This window comes from Lithobates pipiens, unplaced genomic scaffold (assembly GCF_037356315.1).
Source record: "Lithobates pipiens isolate NorthernLeopardFrog02 unplaced genomic scaffold, aLitPip1_a1.2 Scaffold_13, whole genome shotgun sequence".
Taxonomy (NCBI): domain Eukaryota; kingdom Metazoa; phylum Chordata; class Amphibia; order Anura; family Ranidae; genus Lithobates; species Lithobates pipiens.
The window spans coordinates 13,849,733-13,864,235 of NW_027507718.1; the positions used below are offsets into that span (position 1 = coordinate 13,849,733).

The window sequence follows — 14,503 nt, forward strand, 5'->3', positions numbered from 1 at the left end:
ATAAATCAAAATTTAATTGACATCAGGTCAAAAGGTTGTCAATATACTACTGTCTCTCAATGAGCACTGCTCTGTAGATAGCCCTTTTTCAAACTTCTTTTTAATGTAAAACCATACCAGAAACCTATCTAATAAAAAAGTTAAAAATGGCCTTATCTATATCTGGGAGAAGTTGCATAGTATACCATTTTACATCCATGTTTGACTGAAATGAACTATAGCACTGACAGAATGAGATTACATTGAAAAAACGTAATAGGGCGCAACAAGATTTCTGTGGTTGCTGTCATACATTACACTTCTCTGTTTATACTCTGTGTCCCCCATCTTCTCTGTTTAGAACTTTAGCTATTTTGGCATATCAGGGGAGAACCTTGATCAGAAGAAAAAACAAGAACAGTAGAAAAAGAGCAAATAAAAGTGTGTTTTTTGAGCTGGGCAGAGGGGGGTAGGGGCGTGAGGGTAGTGGGAGTGAAGAACAGATCAAGTAGGGTCGGGGCTGAAGGTGCCATGATGTACCAGAGTAATTTTGGATCATCTTGGTTCCCTCAGCTTCTGGACAGCAGGTTTTTATTGTATATTCTTGAGAATAAATAAAACATTTTTTTTCTTTTTTTTTTTTTCTTTTTTTTTTTTAGGTCTAGTAAAACTGAGTAGTTTAAAATCAGTCCTCTTTGTGTTTTAATATATGCAATTCTTCCATTATCTTTAAAGTTCATAAATTTTTGTTTACCATAATAGTTTACCATAATAGTAAGTAAGATTTCTTGTAGTGGTATTTGGAGATGAGTCGTCGGAATATGCACTGCTGGGTTATACCTGAGATTCACATAAGTTAATTTGTGAATTATACTTGTCGCTTTGTAACTTTGGGTATATACTTTATATACTTTATATACTTTGGTATTCCCAAAAGATATGAAAGAATGTGCTAATGCACCACCATCAGGTGGGAGCAACTTTCAAAGTGCTTTATAATGGTTGGCTGGGACCCTATGCCAACAGGTTAAGATTTTATAAACCAATTCTTGTTTGAAAAAAACGATGCTTTATGGGCAAAATAATGAACGCAATCTCATTTGTTTGAGATAAATAAAATTTTTAAGATCTTTTTACCATTTCTGGAGGGTAAAAATTCCAGAAAGGGGTATTTAGCTTGGCAAAGGATGTGAGCATGTGTCTGATTGTCCCTCACTGCAAGTACAGCTCCTCACCCCAGGATGCATTTTTAAATTGTATTAAACACCATCCCTACATTCAAGCATGGAGGTGGAAACAATATGCTTTGGGGCTATTTCTTTGCTGAAGGTACAGACTGACTCTGCAGCATTGAGAGGCCAATGGATGGGGCCATGTATTGTATTGTAAAATCTTGGATGATAACCTTCTTCCCTCGGCTAGAATACTGAATATGAGTTATGGAAGGGGCTTTTCAGCAAGAAAATTGACCCAAAACATACTGCCAAGGCAACAAAGTAATGGCTCAAGAAGAAGCACATTAAGGTCATGGAGTGGTCTGTCCAGTCTCCAGACCTTAATCCTATAGAAAATTTATGGAGGGAGCTGAAACTTCAAGTTTCCAAGCGACAGCCAAGAAACCTTATGGATTTAGCGAAGCTCTGTAAAAAAGAGTGGACCAAAATCCCTCCTGAGATGTGCGCAAACCTGGTCACTAACTACATGAAACGTCTTACCTCTGTGCTTGCCAACAAGAGTTTCTCCACCAAGTACTAAGTCATGTTTTTGCTTGGAGATTCAATACTTATTTTACTCACTGAACTGAAACTCCATTTCTAACATTTGAATCGTGTTTTTTTCTGGATTTTTGGTTGATATTCTGTCTCTCTATCATTTAAAATACACCTATGATAAAAATTATTATAGACCCTTCATTTCTTTGTAAGTGGGCAAACTTTCAATAGGCCCATAGATATTGCCTGAGCTCTTGTCTAACGTTTTTAAGTAGGTAGTAATTTAATTGTGAGGGTGTGCGTTTGATAGAGTATTATCGGAAGGGCAAGGGGAAGGAAAATATTCCTACCACACCTCAAGGTCCTTGTGGTATATTTGAAAAGCTCCTGTTTGAGACCTTGGACTATTGTTAAGAAGTTAACTTTGTATCTTGGTAAGATAGATCCCCAGATATTTAATGTAATTCAAGGCTAATTTTAATGAGAAGTTTGCTTTAATAGTAGCTTTATTAGTGACAATTTTTGAAGACAGTGCTGTTAGGCTGAGAGCTTCACATTTTTAGTTGTTAATTTGAAAATTCGATAGATTCCCAAATTTGCAGAATTTTGAATGTTCAGTAGGGGAGTCTCGGTTGGGTTCTAAGGTGTGTATGTAAATAGGACATGAGAGTGGGCACTTTATCTGGGCTTGCTTTGTAAAGTAAAGTCTGATGTGACTTTATTTACTTTGACCGCTGCTGAGGGATGTGGGTAAATGGCATTGATCCATTTGTACATGTTGCTACCCAGGGCGAAAAACGGAGGTGTGCCACAGAGAGAGAGCCAGACTACCTGGTCCAAATTCCTTTTTGGCATCTGAAGAGAGTAGTATGGTCAGTATTATCCAGGTTTGCGCTAAGTGTATGGCTTTAAGGACCCTAGTAGCGTTGTCCCTGGCCCACCTGTTCAAGATCAACAATCTATTTATTAGGATCTTTGAAAAAATCTTCCAATCTGTATTTAAGTGTGAAATAGGCTGATAACTTGCTCATTTTGATGGGTCTTTACATTCTTTAGGCTGGACTATTATGTGGGAGTTTTCAACTCCTTTTTATTTATCTGTTGTTTTATTGTCTCTATTTCTTTGTAACCCCCTTTTTCTGTAAATATTTTATTTGCATCATTTTGACCTTTTCATTATTAAACCCTATTTTGAAAAGTGTTGAAATTGTCTGTAAGGCTTTTAATGGAAATGAAAAGAATCTCTGTCTCTTGAAGAGTGCTACTGTATACGATAAACCTCTGAACATACCTGTCTGTAGTGACAGTGTGTGTACAGATGTTTATTTTTCAGAATTGTTCTTACTATTAGTATGGCATTTAAAGGGTTAACTTAACCCAGTGACAATCATTGTCAGGCTGCTGGTACAGTGGGCCAGGAGCTGGAAAATCTTTGTGCAGGGTGAAGCTGAGAGTGGCATTATTATGTAAGTAACAGCATGGTGTGAGATTGGCCAGTCCTTTGTCACGTGTTGGTGAGAAGGGCAGTGGTCTGATACTGCGTTTTTGTCACAGTACAGTTTTTGGTAGAAGTTTCTAAAGCAAGCTGCAGTTTCAGAAGATTTGTATACTTTGTTGTTTACCTGCATCTACACTGGGGGTGTAGTTTTTCAGCCTTGTTTCTTTCAATACTCTATCAAAAGCCTTGCCAGTTTTGTTGTTGCACCCTAGAACGTTAGGTTTGTGGTAAAGTACTGTATGTCTTGCAAATAGTCTCTTTGGACCTTTTAATTACGTTTTTAATACTGCCATTGGGAATACCTCTGGTGAAATTTTTTTTTTTCAGAGATTTTCCTATTCCTGATTGGGTGGAAGTTTTAATATATATTCCTTTTGTATAAGGGATTTTTTCAGCTTCTATGCCATGATCTTTGAGAGCCGTCTCCTAATATAACCTTCAGGCTGATCAGAAGTAGTAGAACTTCTGTGGTCAAGAAGGATACTGTTGGTAAGTTTGATTGTCTGACAAAGGAATAATCCAGTCTAGAAATAAGAATTATGTGCTATGCAGATGGTGGAAGCTTCTTTGTTAACAAAAATCCAAAGAAAGTATCCACAACTCTGTGATATGCTCAATAAAATCTTTTTTATTACATGCTCCAGAGAAAAACATAATATAGAGATATTGCTGTGTTTCAGCCTTGGTAGGCTTGCATCTTTGTTGTTGTACACAACAAACAACCACTTATGGTGGTAAAGGCGGCACTTACAGCTTTCTCCAGTTATGCTTTAGAGCACCTTGAGAGTCCTGTAGGAATATAATCTGCAAATGATGACTTCTGCTAGGTAGTTGCTTCTTTGTCCTTCCGCATACTATTGTGGCTGGGGTGGCTGCTATGCATTAAAATAATAAACCTTTTGTGTGTAGCAGCCACCCCAGCACCCCCCTATTTACTTACCTGAGCCCCATCTCTCTCCAGCGATGTCCACGAATGTCTAAACTGTCCAGGGCTCTCCTCCTGATTGGCACAGTAGCGGTGCCTTTGGCTCCCACAGCTGTCAATCAAAGTCAGTCAGCCAATCAGGGGAGAGAGGGGCGGGGCCAGGTCAGACTCCATGTCTGAATGGGCACACGGAGCTGTGACGTGGCTCCAGTGCCCCCATAGGAAGCTGTTGATTGTGGGGGCACTCAATAGGAGGGAGGGCCCAGGAACAGCAAAGAAGGACCCGAGAAGAGGAGGAACATGGCTGCTCTGTGTAAACCAACTGCATAGAGGAGGGAAGTATAACATGTTTGTTTTTTTGTTTTGTTTTTAAACAAGACTTTAAATCACTTTAAGATGTTCCTCATATCTGCTATTCATTAAACAGATTTATGCAAAAAGCCACTGCATTAAAATCCAGATTGTTGAGTTTGTGTTGGTGATAGTTATAAACATTTATGGAGCCATGTTTGCTTGTGATAATTTAGCAAAACTTGAACACATCCACATACTGAACAATGTAATCCTTGTGTAAGGTAATGGTGCTCAGTCCATGAACAAGCATTATTCTGTGAAGATTGTCCAGCTGGAGCAAGAAGCAGATCAGGCAAAAGCGGAATTATCCGAAGCTCAGAAACAGCTGCAAGAACTGGAGGAAAAAGAGTCGAGGGATCAGGTTCAAAAGGCAAAGTTACAGAAAGACTTTCGTAAGAAGATGGAGGCTGCAAAAATAAAAATGCAGGTATTGGTTTCTATATGGAACACAAATCCTTTCAGTCAAGTGATTTGTTTTTTTTTTTGTTTTTCTAGCTCATTGCTAAACGTTCTGATGTTAATGATTTATTTCTGTTTCCAACATCAAATTGTGCAGCACTTTAGAGAGTAATATTCACATCAGCCCCTGTCCCTAAAGAGGCTTACCATCTACTGCTTTTGCCACACAGAAACATCACAGTTTAAAAGAAAACTATGCTTTTATTGCAAGAAAAATAATCCTGATCAGGACCCTGAAGAAGCCCATGCTGACATGGGAAGCTCATCCAAATGCCCAGGATTGTAGGTCCATCATGCTGACTACTGAGCTACTTTGCTACCCAGAAAAAAGTGTACGTAGCATAAACCTAAAAAAAAAATAACTTATTATATAGGCTAATAATGCCTTGGGTACTTCTGCTGCAGAAAATGTGCCACTTCCGAACTGAACTACAGAAACAATTTTGGATTCTCAGAACTTTTTTGCTATGATATGCAAGTATGCTCAGTATACTTTCCCCCTCCAGTGCCATGATGTCCACACTCCCCTCCATCACTGGTGCTTTCATTTTCTGTCAGTCTTCCTGTGTTCATTGGCCAGGCTGGCATGATGGAACTCCTACACTTGTGCACGTAAGTTACTCAGTCATGGCACAAAATCATTACAAAATCATGCCATACGCTACTCATTGTACTATTAGAGGGCAAGCTCGGGACAAACATTTGTTACAGAAGAGAAATACAGAGCATCTTCTTCATAAAATGTCACCTATCAGCATTTTTTTGTAAAACTAACTATATATAGTTCTGCATTAAGTGTCCTTTACCTTTTTCATTGTTTAGAATTTTTTTTATCTATTTTTTTCCACAAGCATCTAGAGGTGGTCAGGCAATATTAAAAAAAAAAACAACAACAATCTTTGCTGTCCAAGGCTCGGGCCTATGCATAATGTGATAAAACACATCTGTAGTGATGGCAATTCTAAAAACAATTGTACTCTAAACAAACCCTTAGGCCCTTTTTTACATGGGCGCCGTCCTGTCTGTTCAGCGGGGAATCCATTACATCCATGTTCCCTTCAGTGTTTAGCTCCATTTAAAAACCTGTGCTTTTGAGACTCATATTAGATCTATAGATGGCCAGATGTAAAAACGCTTGCATCCGTTTATCTCATACTACCACAGATTTGTCAAGTTTAGGTCAGAAAAAATAAATAAAAACACCCAGACCATTTTGTTTCACACCGGCTTCTGTAAAAGGGGCCTAAAAAAAGCCAAGTAATCTAACAAGATGTGTAATAATAAAAAAGGTAAACAGATCAGATTTGTTAGAGAAGTACTTGAAAGCATGTGTTCCCTTTCATTGTTTTACTTCTGCACAGATCGTACAAAAGAAGCAACAAGACACAAAAAAATTTGTAAGTCTTTCTGTTCAGAATGAGAAGTGTGTAGCAGATGCTGAAAAAAACATTCTGAACATGCGACAGCAACAGAGCCAATTACAGAAAAAGCTAAAAGAAGAGACTGAGAAAAAAAAGAAACTTGAACTGGCTGTTCAAAAGGACCAACAGCAAATCAAGGTAAATAGTTATGCAAATACTGTACGGGCTCACAAACATGGAGCATTGAAAGTGTGATTAACAAGAGTACTGATGTTCCTAATGCTTGTGCACAAAAAGCCTAAAAGACAAAAAAAGAAAAAGAAAATACATGTAAAATATACTTCTTTTATGTATCTGTGGTCCTCCTTGCAGATAGGTCAGTGGTTTTCAACCTTATTGAGACCAGGGCCCAGTAAATTCTTCCAAAACCTTCCGTGCCTCCTTCCCCCCTCCTTTTGTTGTAGGGGGATGAAGGTTCTGGAGAGGGTTAGGGCAGTGTGCAGCAGATTTGGTGGCCCTGTACTGGATGAGCTTTCTGAAGGGATCTGGGGGCAATTGTGGGGCTGAGATCTTAGAAGGGAGCTGGAGGTCTCTCCAGCAGACTGGGGATTTGCAGGGTAAATGTGGGACATTGGGGGACACTGTTTGCAGCTCTGTGGATGGCTGAAGGCTTTGCAGTAAGCCAGGGGGCGCTGGGGGTGGAGGGATGGCACTGTGGGAGTTTGGTAGACACTGTAGTGGACCTAGGGGCACTGTACAAAGTTGAGCGGCACTGTGGACCACTATGGGATCTGGGAGGATCTGTGGGAAGTTGAGGGATCTACAGGTAGCTGGAGGTCAGGCAGGAGGGAGGACATTTTTTGGCACTGGGCCTCTGCCCAGTGGTTGTTAACCACTGGTCTGTGTTAATGTCACAAGTCTAGGCAATCTGAACTGAGCATTTTATGAGAAAATATCTGTAGTGCACAGTGGTCATTTTTCATGAAAAGTTAAATATACGAGTTCTAAGCAGTGTGACTTCTAATCTTAACTTTTCCTGTAAAAACAAAGCTTATTCCCCTAGGTGATAAATACTGTGAGGGCATTAAGACTTTCTGTATGCATTTAAGAACAAAAATCTTCTATCTATACATTATGGATGTTTACATTCTTTAGGTATGTATATAAAACCCACTTATTGAACTTTTTTTTTCCTCCTAAATCTGGACTTTTATTATGGACTGCATGCAGTCTGTGGAATATGAAAATGTACGTAGTGTTTGCAGTGTGAGTGATGTTGAGTTTCCCATACCCTCAAAATGCATTTAAATGAAAAGCATTGTACTATTTTATAGAAAGTGGTAGAGTTTAGATCACTGTAGGTTGCATGAAGATGCTGTGCACAGAAACTCTTGAGTGCAGCTGCATGGGTGCACTTCCATTAGACTACTAATCCCTCCTCCTCTTCCAAAGACAACTAGCTTTTTTATTCAGGCCTTTTGTACAGGGTGTCCATTTTGTTGCTCCTCTTGTATAACCACGTTACTCCATGGCATTTAAATCTTCTTCTGTTGGAACTTCAAAGGCCACCTTTGGAACCACCTGAAGATTTTCACCTTTCCACTATTACTTACTGTTGAAGGCTGTGTTGCTTGTTGCCTCTGCAAGGTATGTGTTTGAGTTAGCAGCCTTGTCCTATACAAAAAACTCTTTCTTTATACAAGGTGTTGTTGAGGCCTAGAGCCTCCTTCCCTTTGAGGTGGTTTTGGGTTTTAACTTCAACCAGGACATTGTTCTTCCATATATCTGTCTACCTCCACTATGCCAGAAGGAAATTTCTCTTAACTGCCCATATGTAGTTCATGCTGTGCAGATTTACCACTCAGCCACTGCTTCCAATAGAAAGCCACTCTCTGTTTTATCATCCCTGATAATTCTTTCAACGCCTATAATAAAACCTTGCGAACAGGCAGGATTTTTAATGGAGAAGAGACATACAATGTCTCTTCTCCAGTAAAATTTCTAGACTGCCTGTACGCCACTGTACACGGAGCTGCACATATGCAGCTCAGTGCAAAATTTCAGCAATGCTGGTATGACACATCGGGCACTGCTGTGCTGGAGTTTTGGAAGGTATAACTCTGCTTTAAAGGGGAACCATATTCATGCTCCATCATGTCTTGGTAGCTCAGGGAAATCACTATACAAGTGTATAGTTTTAAAGCAGAAATAAACCGTTCATTATTTACAGCTAAGGAGGCTGCCATCTTAGCCTCTGATCTGTAGTTGCCTTGGTGCTGCACATGTGATTAGTTATGATGCAAGCCATTTGATGAATTAACCGTTTGATTGAAAGCATAAGCAACTGTGACAGTTATCAGTCATGGCATGCCTTGAATGTAAAAGTTTTGGGAAACTTATATAGTTAGCCTGGTTGAAAAAAGACACAAGTCATCTAGTTTAACCACTTGCCTACCAGGCACTAACACCCCCTTCCTGCCAAAGCCATTTTTCAGATTTCAGCGCTCTTGCACTTTGAATGACAATTGCGCAGTCATTCTACACTGTACCCCAATTTTTTGTTATCATTTTCATATTATCATATTAAAAGCCAGCAGCTATAAATACTACAGCTGCTGACTTTTAATAAATGGACACTCACCTGTCCCGGGGTCCAGCGATGCCGAGGCCGATCGATCGCTCGGCCCTCGGCTGCTGGCGTCACCATTCTAGGTGAGGGAATCAGGAAGTGAAGCGAATCGGCTTCACTTCCCGGTTCCCTACTGCGCATGCGCGAGTCGCGCAGCGCAATAGAAATTCTCTGCGCTGTCACTGGGACCAGTGTGTGTCCCAGCAGACAGCGCGGCAGGACAGGATATGACATAGACTCCCACGGGAGTCTATGCCCGGAAGTGGGTGTAAATACCTGTCTTTGACAGGTATCTCCACCCCCCTCCCCCCTGTAAGGTGCCAATTGTGACACCGGAGGGGGGGAGGGTTCCGATTAGCGGAGGTTCCACTTTAGGGTGGAACCCCGCTTTAATCACTGCTGTTTTTTTTTATTTTTTACAAAAAAAAAGACCAAAAAATTTTGTAACTAAGTAATTTTTCGCTTTCACTGATATGTGGTGCTACCTCACCTACTACACTCCTTGAATTTTATATAATATAGTGAAAAATAGTGATACCGTTAATCATCACATAAAACTAGTGAAATGCAATATAGAACATTAATAATATAATTAAAGTGCAAATAGTGATAAACGTGCAAACATATACCAAAATAATGTGCGATATGCTACTAAAGTGCCAAAAACTTTCCAAAGTGCAAGCCGTGTTCCACACTAATTGGATACTTCAATAATGTGACCATCAAACAAATTATAAATCAAGTCCCATAATATTGTAATGAATAGTCTTCGTATAAAAGTTCAGTCAATTAAAAGTGCAAAAACTGGGTGCAATCCACTACAAACAGTGCAAATCCACCGATGCTCTGTGCTCAGTGTAATCCGTGGTGCGCCCCTTGTTTTCCCCAGCCTCACACCTCTATTAACGGGCATTATAGGCCATATGACGCTGTATGTATGATGGCTGTCACTCTCTCATCCACTCCTCGCAGTTTCAGCCCGCTATATATAAACACATGCCATTGATATTCATAGCTATAAATAAATATTGAGGGAGAGAAGAGAAGGGGCTCCAATGTGTAGTATGAATTAAAAAATGTTTTTAATAATCCACACAAACACTTACAATTAAGCATAGTTTCAAGCGCTGTAGGGAGGAGCCAGGTATCATCGTCGTCACTTCTGGTCGCAGCTGAGACCGGAAGTACCCATTGTTTACAGCGCTTGAAACTCTGCTTATTTGTAAGTGTTTGTGTGGTGATTAACGGTATCACTATTTTTCACTTATTGGCATTTTTTTATATAAAATTCAAGGAGTGTAGTAGGTGAGGTAGCGTCACATATCATTTACTAATATTCCTGATACTGTGCAGAGATCACTTTTATATGTTGGCAGCTTTTCTGCATTTTGTTTTATAGGTATTGGCTTTTTGTAGGTAGTAGCTATTTGGTTGTGCGCATTAGTATTTCTTATATTTTCGTGTGCACTGATGTGCACTGATGAGGTGGCACCGATGGGGACTGATAGGCTGAACTGGTGGGCACTGATGAGGTGGCATTCATGGGCACTGATGAGGAGGCACTATTATGCCGCACTTATGGGCACTGATATGTGGCACTGATGAGTACTGTTAGGTGGTACTGATAGGCGGCACTGGTGGGCACTGATAGGTGGCACTGGTTGGCATGGATAGGCGGTACATATGGGCATTGATGGGTGACACTGATGGGCATTGATGGACAGCAGTGATGGGCAGCACTGACTGGCAGGGCTAATGGGCACTGATTGGTGGCACTTGTGGGAACTGATTGCTGCCACTGGTGGGCACTGTATGCTGGCATTGGTGAAACCCAAATTCTTCCCTCTCACACTAGATCTTTAGCCATGCATTCAGTTCTCTAATCTCCCCCTGTCTTTTTTCTGTGTTGTGCATGGCACAGGCAATATTTCAGGGAATATCACCTTGGATGTCCTTCCCTTCCTTCCCCTTCTACTTGCAGCCTAGTTCTTTAAATTGATTCCTAAGGAGCCTCCAATTCTGTAATTGATCCCAACATGGACAAAGACAGCTGGTTCATGCCCAGCCTCTCCCAGTAATTTTATCCATCACATGCCAAACCCTGGCACCAGGGAGACAGTAAACTATTGGGTTAAGGCTATCCTGGTTATTCTATCAGTCCCTCTGATAATAGAATCCCCTATTACAGCCAGCTGTCTAGGCCTTCTTGCACTGCCCTCACCACCCCTACTATATGGGCTGCTCTCCTGGCTGTTAGGGGTAGCGGTGACATCTAGGGCTTCCACCTCCTGAGCTTGTCACCCATGTTTTCACCCAACTTGGCAAATCTGTTTGGGTGCTCAAACCCAGGGCTGGCCTTTTTTTTTCTGTGAGCCCCTAGCACTCCCTCTGACTACAGTAACCCAGTTAAATTGATGGGTTTAGTTTAACTGACAAGGTTCTACCTATTCCTGTCAAGACTAGCTCCATTAGGTCTGCTAGTACTTCCTGAGCATTTTGGTATCCGACAACTGCTTTCCAGATTTGCAAGGCTGCCCCCTAGTCTTTTGTTTGCACGGTTTACCAGGTGGATGCGTACACCTCATTTAATGCTAGCTTCAGATGTTAGGTCCTTCAGGCAGTTCTTTGAGCTGCAGGCTGCCTCTGTTTTACTGTTGGTTTTGAGGGTTTGTTTTGTTACTGTTGCCCCCCAGCTTGACTGCTTTTGGATTACTCAATTGTCTTTGAATAATTGAATCATATACCCCCTCTTTGTTTGTATTTTACTTCTACTACTGCTTTTCTGAAGAAAAAAAAACTGAAGCATGCTGGGAGTGGGGAGGATTATACCTGGCTGGCCGACGGCTTTTTAGGCCCCTTTCACACATGCGGACATTATGTCCGTATTTCATCCATCCGTTTGCGGATGAAATACGGACATACATGCATCCCTATGGGATAGCGGGTGTCTGCGGATGAACATCCGCAGACACCCGCTATTGTCCGCCTCCGCAACTGTCTGATTCTGCAGACGGAGGAAAATCCTATTTTTCTATCCATCTGCAGAACGGATCGGATGAACACGGACAGACGGACCGTGCTCATCCGATCCTCATAGAGGAGAGCGGAGAGCTGACAGGGCAGTCCCTGCACAGTGTGCGGAGACCGCCCTGTCCGCTGCCGGCTCAGCGGGGCCAACGGAGCGATCCCCGTGTGAAAGGGGCCTTAGTTTGCCAGTGTCAAAATACTCCTGTGTCCCTTAAAGAACAGTAAGACATGGCTTTTACAATAAGCACAAAAATCATGTTATAAATAATTTTGCTATTTCTAATTGAGATTATTAATCACCTATACAATTTTAAATTTTTATAAAGGTAAGAAAACTGTGGGGGGTTTTTTCGCTTCAGATTTGTCAATCCTAGGTTGGAATCAGTAGAGAGGCAAATCTAAATGGCAAAATATCAATTTCTACCTTATATAAATGGCTCAGAGAATATGCATGCTTTTTCACACTGACGCATTGAATTGATGCAACTTTTCAAGCTCAAATGTGATATGCTTAATCTATATGGCATCCAAATTCTGTTACCTTAATATGTTGCTGCAAACATCTGAAATTCAAATTAAATATTTTTTCAGGAGCTTCAGTTAAGGACTGAACAGCAGCAGAAGATGTTGAAGCTGAAAAATGAAGAGATTGCATCCATTCGAAGACAGAAGAGCTCTAATATACCAGACCAACTTCAGCTTGTAAGTCATGACATTGGTGTATTCTTTTTTTTTTTTTTTAATCAATAGATTTTTTTTAGTAGAGTCACAGTCAGGGGTTTAAATTGGGAGTGTTTTGGTGGGCTTAGAAAGAAGGGTCATACTTAAATGATCACGTTGTGGTGGACCTTTTCTGTAGATTATTTATGATAAAATAAAACGACTTAGACTTGAAGTGTAGTAGAAAGAAGATGTACTTTAAATTGAAGGACCATTTTCTGGGAAAAAAAAAAAACGTACACCCTAATGGCAAAGTCCATGAAGTACCTTCCAATATTTTAATTAACTCTTTTAGTGAACGTATAACCAGGCAATGGGCAATAAAACATTTACGTAATTTTAACAAGTTGTAAAAACAACTACAATTAAAACTATTAACCACTTGCTTACTGGGCACTTAAACCCCCCTCAGTCCCAGACCAATTTTCAGCTTTCAGTGCTCTGACATTTTGAATGACAATTACTCAGTCATGCAACACTGTAACCAAATGATTTTTTGTCCTTTTCTTCATACCAATAGAGCTTTCTTTTGGTGGTATTTGATCACCTCTCGGTTTTTTATTTTCTGCGCTATAAATGAAAAAAGACCGAAAATTTAGAAAAAAAATGAATTTTTCTTCGTTTCTGTGATAAAATTTAGCAAATTAGCAATTTTTCTTCATAAATTTTGGCCACAATTTTTACTACTACACATCTTTGGTAAAAATAACCCAAATTATTGCATATTATATGATCTGTGTGAAATTTATAGAGTCTACAAGCTATGGTGCAAATCATAAAGATTTGCAAAAAAAGATCACATCTGATGTACTAAGGCCTATCTCCATTCTTGAGACCCTAACAAGCCAGTAAAGTACAAATGCCCCCCAAATGACCCCTTTTTGGAAAGTAGACATTCCAATGTATTTAGTAAGAGGCATGGTGAGTTATTTTAAGTTGTCATTTTTTCCCACAATTCTTTGCAAAATTAAGATTTTTTTTTTTTTGACAAAATTTTCATTGTAATAGATTGTTTCTCCCACACGGAATGTGCATACCACAAATAACACCCCAAAATACATACTCCTACTCCTCCTGAGTATAACGATACCACATGTGTGAGACTTTTACACAGCCTGACCACATACAGAGGCCTAATTTTGAAGTAGCACCTTCAGGCATTCTAGGAGCATAAATTACACATTTCATTTCTCAACCACCTATTACAGTTTTGAAGGCCCTGGAACACCAGGGCAATGGAAACGTCCAGAAAATGACCCCATTTTGGAAAACTAACACCCCAATGTATAATCTATGAGCCATAATGAGTCTTTTCAATGGTTCATTTTTTTCCAGAAGTTTTTGGAAAATGTGGAAAAAAAATGAAAACGCATTTTTTTTTTTACACAAAGTTGTCCGTTTATAAGATATTTCCAACGCATAGCATTTACATATACCACATGTGTGAGACGTTTACACAGCCTGGCCACATACAGAGGCGCAACATGCAAGGAACACCGTCGACGTTCCAGGGACACATAGCCTGCACATACCAAGAATTACACCCCCAAATACATTATGCTGAGCAAAGGGTAAAGAAAAGATTACCTGTGGTTTTAGAAGCGCAGTTGTCCACAGGAGGATATCACTGGTCCAGGCAGCAGGCAGGGACTTGGTCAGCAACAGCGAACACAGTTTTTCAGGCAGCAGGCAGGGATACTGTCCATATTACAGTCCAGGGTCAGTGCAGAGATGTCAGCAGTGCCAAAAATATTGGTCCTGGTAGTAGGCAGGTCCTTGGGGTGTGGTCAGTGCGGCATTACGGCAGTAAGTCGTACAGGCAGCAGACAGAAGTAGAGC

At 40.4% G+C, this 14,503-nt stretch overlaps 1 protein-coding gene across 2 annotated transcripts in view; it reads left to right on the plus strand.

Annotated features, from left to right (window-relative positions):
* KIF27 (kinesin family member 27) overlaps positions 1 to 14,503 on the plus strand; it is a 144,114-nt gene that overhangs the window by 88,357 nt on the left and 41,254 nt on the right. For both annotated transcript variants that reach the window (XM_077474864.1, XM_077474863.1), the window contains exons 10-12: positions 4,690 to 4,895; positions 6,289 to 6,486; positions 12,536 to 12,646. In XM_077474864.1, coding sequence (XP_077330990.1) covers positions 4,690 to 4,895; positions 6,289 to 6,486; positions 12,536 to 12,646 — 515 coding nt within the window. The remainder of the gene's footprint in view (positions 1 to 4,689; positions 4,896 to 6,288; positions 6,487 to 12,535; positions 12,647 to 14,503) is intronic.